The following is a 14,286-nucleotide window of genomic DNA, read 5'->3' on the forward strand; positions in this document are numbered from 1 at the left end:
GCCTCCCTACGATGGTGGTCCTCCCCGGGGAACATGCTCCGTGGGGTCCCATTCAGAGGCAGGCCCCCGTCGCTGGAACTGGTGTCCCGATGCCTCGGACCTGGGGTGGGGAGCCCATGTGGGAGACGTTCAGACCCAAGGTCTGCAGTCTGCACAGGATCTGGCCCTCCACATAAATGTCAAGGTGGTCCGGCTGGTGTGCGTGGCCTTCCGCTTGCACCTGGAGGGTAGGGTGGTCAGGGTTCTCGCGGACAACACGGCCTCGATGTTTTACATCAACAGACAATGCGGGGCCTGATCCTCTGCCTAGAAGCCCTCAAGCTGTGGGACTTCCGTATAGCCCACGACATTTGCCTACAGGCCTACCACCTATCGGGCGCCTGGAACTCGCAGGCGGATTGCTTGAGCAGGGACTTCTCCTCTCAGCACGAGTGGACTCTCCACCCAGAGGTGGTGCACAGACTTTTCCAAGAGTGGGGAACTCCCCAGGTGGACCTGTTTGCCACTCGACAGAACAGTTGCTGTCCCCAGTTCTGCTCCGGGGTGGCTGGGACGGGGCGCTATCTCATATGCCTTCCTCCTATCCTGGTCAGGCCAGTTTCTCTATGCCTTCCCCCCATTCCTGCTGATCAGCAAGGTCCTAGAAAAGATAGAGATGGACAGGGCCCCGGTCCTCCTGATTGCCCTGGCGAGGCCCAGGCAGCATTGGTACAGGACCCTCACGAGCCTGGCGGTTGCCCTGCCGTGGCTGTTACCGTCCCGCCCGGACCTGCTCTCCCAGGACCAGGGACTCCTCCACCCCAACCTAGCGGCACTCCACCTCACTGCGTGGCTGCTCAGTGGTTAGGCCGGGAGGAAAGGATGTGCTTGGAAGAGGTTCAGTGTGTCCTCTTGGAAAGCAGGCAACCCTCCACGCGCTGGGCCTACTTGACAAAGTGGTCTCGGTTTTCCCGATGGGCGGCTGAGCGGGGCTTTTCCCCCGTGGCTGCCTGTACGTTAGGCCCCCATTCCTGCAGTAGGACTTGAACTTGGTGCTGGCCCGGCTGACGGGTCCCCCGTTTGAGTTGCTAGCTACGTGCTCCTGGTCACACCTTTCGTGGAAGGTGGCCTTCCTGGTGGCGATCACGTCAGCTAGGTGGGTCTCGGAACTCAGGGCCCTGACCTCCGAGCCCCCGTACACGGTGTTCCATAAGGATAAGGTCCAGCTCCGCCCACATCCTTCATTCCTCCCGAAGGTGGTCTCCGCCTACCACATGGGTCAGGACATTTTCCTGCTGGTCCTCTGTCCAAGCCCCATGCATCCAGTGAGGAGCGCAGCCTCCACATGCTGGATGTGAGACAGGCTCTGGCTTTTTACCCGCAGCTGTTCATCTCCTCGGACGAACGAATGAGGGATAGGCCGAGCTCCACTCAACGGCTCTCCAACTGGATCACCTCGTGCATCCGTACCTGTTATGACCTGGCGGGAATCCCTCCACCGTCAATTGTGAGGGCACACTCGACTAGGGCGCAGGCCTTGTCGGCTGCCTTTTTAGCCCATGTCCCCATTCAGGACATTTGCAGGGCTGCCACATGGTATTCAGTTCACACGTTCACCTCCCATTATGCGATCGTCTCCCAGACCAGGGAAGACGCTGGGTTCAGCAGGGCTGTGCTCCGTCCCGAGAGTTTGTGAACTCCTACCCACCTCCAACAGATATAGCTTGGAATCACCTATTGTGGAATACACATGAGCAATCACTCGAAGAAGAAAAGACGGTTACCTTTTCCGTGACTGGTGTTCTTCGAGATGTGTTGCTCATGTCTATTGCACATCCCACCCTCCTTCCCCTCTGTCGGAGTTGTCTGGCAAGAAGGAACTGAGGGTGGGGGGAGTGTGCAGCGCCCCTTATACCACGCCATGGAGGTGCCACTCCTGGGGTCGCTAGGGGCGTTCCCCTATGGGTACTGCTAGGGGAAAAACTTTCAACCGGTGCACGTGGCGAGCACTCACACCTATTGTGGAATAGACATGAGCAACACATCTCGAAGAACACCAGTTACAGAAAAGGTAACTGTCTTTTTTTGGTTGGGGTGGACTTGAACAGGTAAATTCAACAAGCATTTGCCCAATTTGGTGTATGGATTATTTTCAACAGCATGGTTGGGAGATTATCAAGTTCATCTTTGGGGGAAAATCACTCTATGCTACAGCAGCAAGCAAGGTTCTTTTCCCGACTAAATTTAATGGTCTGCTTTTTGGCTAGAGAGAGCGTACATTTTGTGCAGAAGAGAATCCATAACAAAGCATTACTTGTGGCTGCATGTGTGCTTTTGGTGATAGAAAAGTAACCAGTTGAAGTTAAAATCCCATTTATCCAGTGCAAGAGCTCTCTAGTCTGCATGAATGCAGAGGGGATCGCATTCTGCATTTACAAACTGAATGAATTTTTGGGACAGGTATATTGGTGTACAGAAGCGCTTTCTTTCTAAAGGATCATTGTTCCTAGAGACAACGAATATGAATGTTCAATTAGTCTGTTTCAGTTCAAGAATCATAAACACTGTTGTAATAATAAGCAGTATATGAGCCCCCGAGGAGGTGGAAATAAGCAAGCAATATATGTCTATCAGGAATTTAGCAGAGTCTTTTGATCACGATGAAATATATTTTCTTTATGGGCAATTGTGTGAGACTGTAGGGACAACAAATCTAGAGGAGTTGTTAAACAATTCATTTTCTGTCATTATTAGAGGGTGTATATAGAACACTGCTATTTTTTCAGTGTTTTAGCTAGGCATCTGGCCCTTTGCTTGAGAGAACACATATTGTGCATAGTATCAGAGGGGTAGCCATGTTAGTCTGAATCTGTAAAAAGCAACAGAGGGCATAGTATCCACCACAACGCTTTTGAAGATAAAACCATGAAATATGTGGATGATACTTCTACTGCTCTCTTGGTGTTAATATGCATGTATGTTTGGAGAGCAGCTTAAGCCTGGCAAGGTATTTTAACTCTGAAATGTCTTGGCTTTGTAGATTTAAGGCAGATCTTAAACTTCTTGGGAGGAAAAAATTCTTTTTCCCACCAATCCCATGCATAGCTTTTCTATGCAGACAGATTTTAGTGTCTCCCTTGACTGTGCTACCGGTTCTCCTAAGGTATTATTTACTAGATATTTTTAGGATCACATATATAGATGCTGCTCTTTGGCACTTAGTTCTCTGATATGGTTTCTAAATGCCACCTCTTTCCTTAGCAAAAACTTGTTACAGGTTTGAATGGCTGCATGGCAGAGTTTTAATAGCTGTGAAATTGGAGAAGGTTGCAGATTACTGGTTTTACCCTCACTAATTGATTATCTTTTACATCTAAATTTTTGTCAGCAATGTACTTGAATGTGTATAATTTGATCAGAGAATCACAATGATAGTTTGCAATACAATGACAAACCTGGATTATTCTGTGGCAATATTTGTTACAGATCTCAAGTTCATATTAGATAAATATTGTATTAGTAGAACCAGTAATTAATGTAAAGTTGCCTTCCCTCTCCTCTAAAAACTGATATTTTAGGTCTTTTTATCATCTTGTTCCAGCCATGCCACTAACAGCCATATATGGGTTAGCTGCCTTTTTTTTCTTTTTTAATTGAGGACTGGAATTTTAAACTAGCTTTTATAAAGTTATAAATTATAAAGATTGTGAGTTATTAACGTCTAACTGTCTGAATAACATTTGAATTTTGACTGCTATGAAGCCCTTTTATTCTGTACTGTGTTCTCTCTGTCAAGCTATTGGAATGCTTGGAAATCTGGGTTGACTGGGGCTCAGTTCAGGAAGGAATTTAATTCCCACTCACTTCCATAAGACTTGAGTGCTATGCAGTATCAGGGTCAAAGTGAGGCACACAGTCGTTCCCCTCCAGTTAACTTCCCTGCACAGGGGTATTTTTCCTAGAACAAATTTCTACTCTAAATTATTTATTATTATTGCAAATGAATACCCATGAGAACCATTGAATAGGCGAGTTTTCTCATTTGTGATATGAGTCCCAAGTCCACTTTGCTTGTCTTCAGTCATCTCAGCTAAATTAGATGACTAGGGCCCTACCAAATTCACAGCCATGAAAAACGTGTCACGGACCGTGAAATCTGGTCTTGTGCTTTTACTGCATACGATACAGATTTCACGGGGGAGACCAGCATTTCTCAAATTGGGGGTCCTGACCCAAAGGGAGATTGCAGGGGGTGGCAAGGTTATTTTAGGGGGGGTTGTTGTATTGCCACCCTTATTTCTATGCTGCCTTCAGAGCTGGGCGGCCAGAGAGCAGCGGCTCTTCACCAGGCGCCCAGCTCTGAAGGCAGCGTTCTGCCAGCAGCAGCGCAGAAGTAAGTGTGACAATACCATACCATGCCACCCTTACCTCTGCACTGCTGCCTTCAGAGCTGGGCAGCCGGAGAGTGGCGGCTGCTGACTGAGGGCCCAGCTCTGCAGGCAGCAGTGGAGATGTAAGGGTGGCAATACCATACCACGCCATCCTTACTTCTGCGCTGGTGCTGGCTGCGACTCTGCCTTCAGAGCTGGGCTCCCGGCCAGCAGCCACCACTCTTCAGCTGCCCAGCTCTGAAGGCAGCGCCGCTGCCAGCAGCAGTGCAGAAGTAAGGGTAGCAGTACCGCAACCCCCCCTACAATACCATTGCAGCCACTGCACAACTCCCTTTTTGGGTCAGCACCCCTACAATTACAACACTGAAATTTCAGATTTAAATAGCTGATATCATGAAATTTATGATTTTTAAAATCCTATGACTGTGAAATTGACCAAAATGGACTGTGAATTTCGTAGAGCCCTATAGATGACACATACCCAAGATTAATCTAGGAAGTACAGCTAGTTACAGAGGTCAAGCAACAAGATAACCTTGTTCTGCCTTTCCCTGTTCTTCTTTCTTGCTAATGCAGCCTTGCAAAATTGTCCTTGAATACTTTCAGCCCAAGTACAAAATCTACTTGCTTGCTCTTTACCAGGCTGCTGACCGTGGGAAATAAAACTTGATATTTTACTTGCCGGTCAAAAATAAAATGCTTTCCTTGACACTTTGCAAAATTGCACTTATGGATGTACAACAATACAACTGAAGTATGTGTTGATGCTCCTGGATTAAACTTTTGTGATTTCTGTCACTCTCCATTTTGTGCAGTGTAGTTGTAGCCATGTCTGCCCCAGGATAATATCTTTTATTGGACCAACTTCTACACAGAGCTCTTCTTCCAGTCTGGGAAAGGTATTTCCAGCATCACAGTAAAATGCAAGATGTAATGGATTGCAGCCCACTAACCCTCTCTTTTTGTCCTGTGACTGTAGAGGTGTTAACAGGCCACTCCACTTTGTATGGTCCCTTAGAATATGTGCTAACTAGTCATGCTAAACAATCTGTTCCATATTGCATTTTGCTGTAAAACTGGGAGTATCTTTCCCAGACCGGAAGAAGAGCTCTTTGTCTCAAAAGCTTGTTTCTCTCACCAAAAGATATTGGACCCATTTTGGACCTCACCCACTTTATAGCTAACAGTGATAAAGGTGAATTGGAATAAGTTAAGAAACTTTTTTAGTGAATTGGAATAAGTTAAGAAACTTTCATTTAAAAATGTTCAATTATAAATTAAGCAAAATGTTAACTAGGGTAGAACCAAAGTAACAAATGTATTTTCACCTTTTTAAGAAAGAGGTTTTCATGAAGGAAAAATAGCAGATATTAGTTGGTGTAATTTAATTATACAGAGTGGGTGAAAATGTTTGGAACACATAGCATGCTAGTCACACTTATAGGTGAAAAGTTCCTGGTTTGCCTTAGTGCAAGCTAGGTAAAAATCACCTTGAAATTGTTAAAATTGCAACAGATACTTTAAAATAACTGTGGTAAAACAAACTTTCTCTCAAACTGAATAAATCATAATTGTTACACTTCAAAAATATATTGTGGACTAAACACAACTAAGGAAAATATTATTGGTAATAGATTGATTTATCACTCTCTCATCACAGTGAATTCTTAAATTTAAGTCTGTATTTCTGCCTAATAATGCTTGTGTTTTTCTCTTGTTTTCACAGGCCAAGGCTGCAAGCACAAAGGAAGTTTGCTCAATCCCAGCCAAACAGTCCCAGCACAACTCCAATAAAGATAGTGGAACCGTTGTTACCCCCTCCAGCTACTCAGATTTCTGACCTCTCCAAAAGGAAGCCCAAGACAGAAGATTTCCTTACATTTCTCTGCCTTCGAGGTAGGAATTTTGCAGCAGCCTAGGGGAACAATCTGTAGTTCAGACACCAAGCTGCAGTATCACACAGTACAGTCTAGCTGAATGCAGTGGTGCTGCCCTTGAACCTATTGCACACATTTCCACCCAGTAGTCTGACTGTAGCTACAGTGGAGTAGCGTTTTACTTCATCGATATAAAGATTATAGAATTAGGCCAATAACAGAGCAAATGGAAATTACTTTTATGCTTAGCACTCTTTCTCCTTGTCCTTCCATCTCTCTCTCTCTCAATTATGTCTGATTGTATAAACTGAGGCCCTGCTTAACCCTCACAAGTACTTCTTTATTTCCACTAGGAGTTGAAATCTAGCTGGTTATTCCCTTCCTCTACATGTGGAGTGTTCATTAACTGCTCTTCACCCCACCAGCTAAATCCCAGAGCAACAAGCTTTATCTGATTAGAAGAAAACGTTGATTTTGGTTTTGTCTTTGCATAAGAAAAATGTGTTTATTCAGTGGAATAACTTATGCGTGTTCGCTATCTCACTGTAAAACCATAGTGGAAACAAGGCATCGGTAGGTTTAACCAGGAGGTAGGTAGATACGGTGAACCTCCTAGCTAGCCCGTGTCAGTTATCCCACTGAAAAAAACAGAGTTTTTTGGCAGTGAAAAGAAAGCCTTTGAATGACATATTGATAATTCTGTCTTGATTAAACCAGAGACTCGCTTGGAGTGCTGCACCTCATTGCTAGGTCACACTTAGGCTCCCCCAGGGTGGGACTTTTTCATATCTTCCTCCCTCCCCTCCCCCAAGCAGAGGCCTGGTAATATTTTCCTCCTGTTTAATTTCTTGATTGTGGCATTAGACCTGCATTCTAACCATTATTCCTTCATCTGAGAGTGCTGGAACTGCCATCAGCCCCTTTATAGTTAGATGGTGCTCATGTGTAATGTGCCAGAGGGGTTGCTGTTGCCATTGCCCCGTGATCTTCACTATTTTTGAAGTGGGGGCCACTTTGGCAAAAAAACTTCAATGTGAGAGCCACATGGGGTGGGGCCGAGGGGTTCAGAGTGTGAGAGGTGGTCCAGGGTAGGGCAGAGGGTGGGGTGCAGGGGGTGAGGGCTCTGGCTAGGGGTGAGGGCTCTAGGGTGGAGCTGGGGTTGAGGGGTTTGGGGTGCAGGAGGAAGCTCAGGGCTGGGGCAGAGGGTTGGGATGCAGGGGTGAGGGCTGAGGGGTTCAGGGTGCAGGAGGGGGTTCGGGGGTGGGGCTGGGGATGAGGGGTTCAGGGTGCAGGAAGGGGCTCAGGGCTGGGACAGAGGGGTGGGAGGCAGGGGGGATGAGGGCTCTGGCTGGGGGTGCAGGCTCTGGGGTGGAGCTGGGGATGAGGAGTTTGGGGTGCAGGCAAGCTGCCCCGGGGCTGGGGCCAGAGGACTTCCTCCAGCCCTCTCCCTGCTGGCAGCAGCTAGCTCCGGGGAAGGGGCCTTTCTCCCCCCTGCCGGCAGGCAGCATGGGAGCTCTGGGGCCAGGGGAGAGGCCCACAGCAGCCCTGCAAGCCCCAACTTGCTCCTCTCCCCAGTTCCCTCCCACCCCAAACTCTCTCCTCTTTATACCCTGCTGTGCGGCTATTTATATAGCCTGCTTTGCGGCCATGCAGCTTAGAGGGAATTTAGGGAGTAGCACTTACGGTTGATGGGAGCCACCACTGGCTCGCAGAGCTTGCAATGAAGAACACTGCCATTACCCTTTCCTTCCTGTAGCCTGGTTGAAGGAGTGTGCCTTCATTACAGATAATGCCTGCCCTGCTTGTAGAATTCTAACGCAATGGGCTAATCCCCTGAGGTTTGCTATGTTTGCCTCGTTTCTCAGTTACTACTGCCACTTTGCAGGTTCCTATTGCTTCTCTTACAGAACAGTTCCTCTCACTTGGAATACAACTGATCAGCATCAATCATAGCTGCCTGCCTTGGTTTTCTCCTCCTAGTTCAGCATGGTTGAATTTTCCTATGCTTATGTATTCTGCTGCTAATGGTTTGGAACCAGGCTGCCAAGTTGTCTATCTTGACTCTCTCATCCAGTATGTAAAGTTGTTTTGTAATGGGGGATAGGGATGGAAGGTTATTTATATATATATATATATATATATATATATATATATGGATTGTGAAAAGTAGCATCCAGTGGAGACCAAAATGCAGACTCAATCCCTTTCTACATTTCTGTGGATTAGATCTAATTTGCTGTGTGGTAATTTGCTCTGTCTGTTGGCAGCACGCTGCTGGAGTGCTCAGGGCCAATTGATGGATTCTGTTTGTGGGAAAATTCAGCTAATAAGTGTGTGCACATGGGTGCATTTGTACAGATATATTTTCTTCTCCTTATTAAATATGTATTGTTAAATCTCTCAAGGCCCCCACACCTATGGAGAGGCGACTTGAAAAGGGGGAGACTTTACCCCCAGCAATCTGACTTGAATAATGCGATGTGAGATACAGGTATCTTCTCCTGATCCAGTGCTTCATGCAGCAAGATTTTTCTCTTAATAGTGAACATTTGGATCTGGTATCTGTAATTTTCTTCTAATAGATGTTCTGCTGTAAAGTAATAGAAGTTTTATAAAGTTGTTGAAGGCCTGCAGTCAATTCCAAATTTCTTCAAGATCCAGAAATGTGGGTGTTTTTCAAACAATATGTGCATGTAAACAAAAGGTTATAGATAGATTCCCTCCCCCAGGAAGTATTAGGATAAAAATACAGTATTAGGATAAAAAATAAACCGTACACAGCTCCATTGTCACTGTATAGGGTCTGAGAACAACATACAGGGACTCTGGGGGGAGAATTCCTCTGGCGCAGGCACTGCATTGGATTGCCTTACACAGGGACATGTTGGGGGAAGGAGCCTAGGGCAGGAGAGGGTGGGTGCATGTCACTATGTCCATTCTGGCTTGTGCTTCAGGCCACAGGGAACACTGGGGAGTATGCCATAATTTAGAGGACCAGGCTGCTCTGAATTATGCTGGGGCCATTGCAGTAGGGTACAGATCCTGTGCTGTGCCTGCAGGAGACAACAGGACTCCTGGAGGCAGAGCATCAAATATGGCCCTTAATGCACATTTTACACCTTCATTTTCACCAGATTTTTTTTATGTATATATATATATTTATTTATTTTACTTATTTTTCACACACCTGTAATATAAAAAGTTACAGGGAGAACAGATTGGACAAAGTTTATACAAAGGAACTTTACCCAATATGTGCAAGTAGCAGTGGTGGGGAAACTTTAAAGATTTCCCCCAGATTAAGCCTTTGTTTCCCAAGGAAAACACTCAGCTGATCTCCAGTGGGAAGTCGGGAAACTTAGACTAGTTGGTGATTGTACTTTTTATGTTTTTTTCCCTAGTAAAATCTTTCCTAAAGTGACACTGCTGGGTTAAAATTCTTGCATTTAAAAAAAAAATATCTTAGCTGTGTTACTAATAAACTGAGATCCTAGTTTTCTGTGATTAAAAAAAACCAAAATTATCCAATTAACCCCCCACCCCCATAAAGACCCCCGCATTTTTCTGCCATTGAAAAGAAACACTGAACTTTAGTTTCCCTAGCCATAATATACGGTATATAGATTTCAGTTGAACATAATGTTTTATTGATATATTTACAATTTTTAAGCAAGTTTGAAGCCTGCCAGTGCCATCAATCATTATAATAAAATAAAACTAATAGAATGATCCAGTCACAGTGCATTGGTTCTTTACTGTTGTCAATGGCCTTGCTGTTTCTGCCTTTTGTTTTCGTTCGTTTTCATCCAGTTTGTTCAGAGCTTTGCATGTGTTCTACAATTGTCTGCCTTCAAATGTAATCTACAGAACAGCACGTTACAATCAACATGAAATTTGTCCATGCCAAACTCAGTGACATGGTCTTTAGGGGTGATAAAGTTTTCGGCATCTCTTCATAACTTTAATTACTCACAGCTGGAGACTGAGGTGAACTTTGAGATGCATTAAAACACAAATCCCTACACGCTGTTGAGTAACCTCTCTATATATGCCTGAAGCAGTTTATTGGAGTATGTTTAGCTATGTAAATTTAAGGCACACTAAAAAATCAACCACAAGAGGGGTAGGTTGCGTGCATTGAATAAGTGACACTGATACTTTCAGTAAAATTTAGCTAATAGTTAATATATGTACTTATTTTTTTCACAGAATGTAGAAAACTCAGTAAAAATGCAAATTCTGCATTTTTTCCACGTTTTTCAGAGGCAAATGGATTTCAAGGATCTCTGCTATTAACACAAGGAATATTGAATCTAAAATAATTTTAAAAATATAAATTCCTCATCTTTCTCATTTTATTACATTTTGCTCAACATGGGCAATAATGACAGAATGGAAATAAAATTGAACTCCATCTGTCAATTTCTGATTAGTTTAAGTTTGTTGGATCTCATAACGCCAGACTGCAGTATTCTGCAAATGAATAAGTGCTGCAAGAGAACATTGTTTAAAAAAACTTACTTTTTTGTTTTTAAAAAACATTTTGGTAGCCAGCCTTAGTTAAAAGCATGTTGTAGAAAACATCATTCTTAACCCTTAATGGACAAAAGAATGTCCTTTTAACATCGGGTAACTACAGTTTAAAAAAATTGGAAAACTGACATTTTCCCCACATCCTGCATTGTGATCCACAATTTTTTCCAAATGAAGTAGTTGAGGCTGTGGTTGACATACATTTGTAACACTATTTCCCTCCAAAGTCTTCATTCTGAATAAAATTATGAATCTAATGTCCTTTTTCAAATAAAGATTCAGAAATGTTAAGGTTGACCCACTGCTATATCCAAGTACTTGATTTTTCCTTCACAAAAATATTTGCAATCTTGCTACTGCTGTTGTGTGTTTAAACAAAGTGATTATGTAAGTGGGGTGAGAATTTAATTCTGGTGTGACTACCATAGAACACCCAATATCTCTTTCCATCCCCAGGACTCTTTAACACAGCTCCACCCCCATCCTTCAGTACAGACAACATTTTAAGATGGATTTTATACTGGTGATTGTTAAGCAGAAAAGAACATTTGAAGTTGATTTTAAACTGCTGGCTAGAACCATGGGACACAAAAGAATAGAAAGCCTGTCTTGTCTATGATTGAAGCAGCTTTCTCTCTTCAGATGTCACCATGATTAAATCAGATTATTAGAGTTGAAAAGCAGGTAAAACTATAGGTGGTGAACCCAATACCCTTTATAAATGGAGGAAAAAATCCAGTCACATCTTCAAATCAGTTTGATTATCTCGCTCGCTCACACCAAGTAAGCACAATAAGACTTTTTTTTTAATCAGTGCAATCACTTATTAAACACTAAGAGGCAAATTTTCAAAACTTTTCATGTGGGGTTTCAACTCTGCAGCTTCAGTTGTTACTAAGATCTGTGCTGCTAAATCCCCACCCAATTCTTTTACAGTTTACCCTGGTATTGTAAGACACTGAAATTCATGGCAATTTATAGGTTTAGCAGTGATGTAATTGTTGGTAACATAGTATCACTAGGCACATATAGAACATTTGTTCAGGTCTTTGAAAACTGTGCAGCGGGTCAGCTAATGACAGTCCTACAGGGTGATCCACTTGTGCAGAGTCTTGTTGATTTCAGTGGGACTCTGTCACTTTGCAGGATTGGGAACTAGTTTGCCTGATAAGTCAGTAGTATGAGCTTTGTTGTCTCAGTGCTGATACCTGCTCAGTGACTGCTTGAAAACTACAATGTGATACAATACGGAGAGTAAATTTTTTCCTAAATCATCTTGTTGAAAACAGAGTGTAAATGTATGGCACTGTATAAATGTACGTTACGACAATTCCTCATTCTGAGAAAGGTGTACCACTCGGGCTAATTAGGCCAGTTTCACAGCAGTGGAGTTTTACACACTTCTGGTGGGCCTCAAAGTGTTGCTGTTCTGTTGGCTGGAGAGTGTATTTGGAATAAATTGTACACTATGTCTCATATTTCATAAGGCAGTGGGGAAATGAAGGGACCCTATTGGGTTTCCTGCTCAAATTCCTTTTACAGATGGTATACAAAATATCAAACCTTGATGTTAAAGTCCATGAGGACTTAGAGTTTTGCATCCCTTCATAAAAGTGTTACAGTCCTTTAAAGTATTGAACAAATGCTCATATAAAGTGACTCTTCCCTCCCAATAGAAGCTAATGAAATAGCTTGGTTTCTCTGTGAAGCTGATCTCTTTCTCTCTGTGAGTGACTTCAGGAAGATACACTGAGCTTTGTAAACTTACAGCTACCATCTGTACTTTGTGAAACGAACGTTTATACCGCACTTTTCCCTGTAAGTACAGTAATTTAAAAATTCCAGTAACAGCAAGAACTTCACTCTTCCCTTGAGGAGGGAAGGTTTTTCTTTATGGCTTTTAACATCCAAAAATGTAGCTGGAAAGTCTAATTGAATTCCAGGAACGTGGAACATTACATACAGGCTGTTGGTGGAAGACAGCGGGACTCCACAAAGGGCAAAGAGGCCCGTGCTTAGAGATCCCTTTGTAGGACTGGGGTCTATATTACTTTGGGTTCTTCTTTATTTCTCTGAAAGTTTATGATTCTAATTATTCTTTTTAAACATGCTCTAATTTAAGTGAGGAGAGAATTTACTAATTCCTGCTTGTTTTCGTTAGCACAAATTGTGAGGGCTGTGGACACTTTTGAAATTACTATTCATTGATTTTTTTCAAACTCTTCACTTGAAAATGGGCATTAATGGGCATTTTAAATTTTGTTCTGTTTTGAAAAAGCCATCTGGCTAAGACAAAAAAAATGTTAACAATTAATAGGTGTATTTTCAAAGTATTTAGAATACAGCATTGACCAGGCTTGGCAAAATTCCTGTTCCTTTATTATTTTTAGTTTTTAAATAATGCCCCAGAATTTCCAGCATGAGAAGGAATGGAATAGTGCAGATACATCTGAAGTGTTTGCCTGCAGTGTTCTTATCTTTAAATAGCTTCTTTGAAGGAGCCCATGTGCCCTTTGCCAGAGGCATAATTAGTATCTTTCAGTAGTGCATGTGGAGAGGAATGTGTCATCTTTATGCTGTAGTACAATGGCCTGTACTTTTACTGTATTTTCTGTGACTGAGATCACATTATTCCTAATAGCTTCTGTTTTAAGTTGCCTTTACCCCCCTACAATTATTTACAGGTTTAAAATGTTAATGGAGCAATAAAAGTTAGGGAGTTGGTTGTCTTTCCACTCCACCTCCACCCTTCAGGGGAGATGAGCTTTTCAGGGGAGGTAATAGTAGCAAAGACGATGATTAGTAGCCAACATTAGAAAGCTTTCCCAGGGTCAGTTTTCAAAATAAGCTGAAGGTCTAGGAACTAGGTTTTATTGATTTTTAGGGATTCCTAAATAGAGGCATCTCAGTAATTAAGGCCTCAAAATACAGCTTTCAGACTGTGCTAACAGAACTTCTGGCCTTTCATAACCCAAAACACACAATACTTCATTCTTTCAAGTGATTTAACAATTTCATCAATTTTACAGTGCTGCAGTGTTGCGAAAATGTGTGCAAACAGCAAACTCCACTGTCACTGCAGCAAAGATGTGCATATTTTTCCAAACTTTGGCACCTTTCACCATTCCAGTGACCCTGTCCTCCTGAAATGACCCAACCTGCTGATGGGGAGGGAGGACATAATTCAAAAGCACAGCTCAAGTCACGCCCCCACCTCCTTACCCTCAGTCTCCCTCCTCAGAAAGCAGCAGCCTCTCCATGCAGCTCCCAGCTGTTGCTTCTATCTCTGCCCACGGGGAGCAGCTCACCAGCTCTGGCAGCTGCCCCACAGGGAGGGGGCCCAGCCGCATCATGTGACCTGGCAGAAATCTGGGGGCGCACATGACCCCGGGTGCCTCCCCTGGCCACGTGTTGCCTCTGCTGTCCTCGCACAATCATCCACACCCTTAAATAGGCCATGGGGCAGGTGTCACGTTTTGGGGTGCAGTTGAGAGCAATGAGAGGTT

The 14,286-nt window shown here is 43.6% G+C and overlaps 1 protein-coding gene across 1 annotated transcript in view; it reads left to right on the forward strand.

The window, feature by feature from the left end:
- JARID2 (jumonji and AT-rich interaction domain containing 2) overlaps window positions 1-14,286 on the forward strand; it is a 298,249-nt gene that overhangs the window by 207,648 nt on the left and 76,315 nt on the right. The window contains exon 4 of the mRNA XM_065398845.1: window positions 6,097-6,266. Within this exon, the coding sequence (XP_065254917.1) occupies window positions 6,097-6,266 (170 nt within the window). The remainder of the gene's footprint in view (window positions 1-6,096; window positions 6,267-14,286) is intronic.

The sequence above is a fragment of the Emys orbicularis genome, chromosome 2 (genome assembly GCF_028017835.1).
Source record: "Emys orbicularis isolate rEmyOrb1 chromosome 2, rEmyOrb1.hap1, whole genome shotgun sequence".
Classification (NCBI taxonomy): Eukaryota; Metazoa; Chordata; order Testudines; family Emydidae; genus Emys; species Emys orbicularis.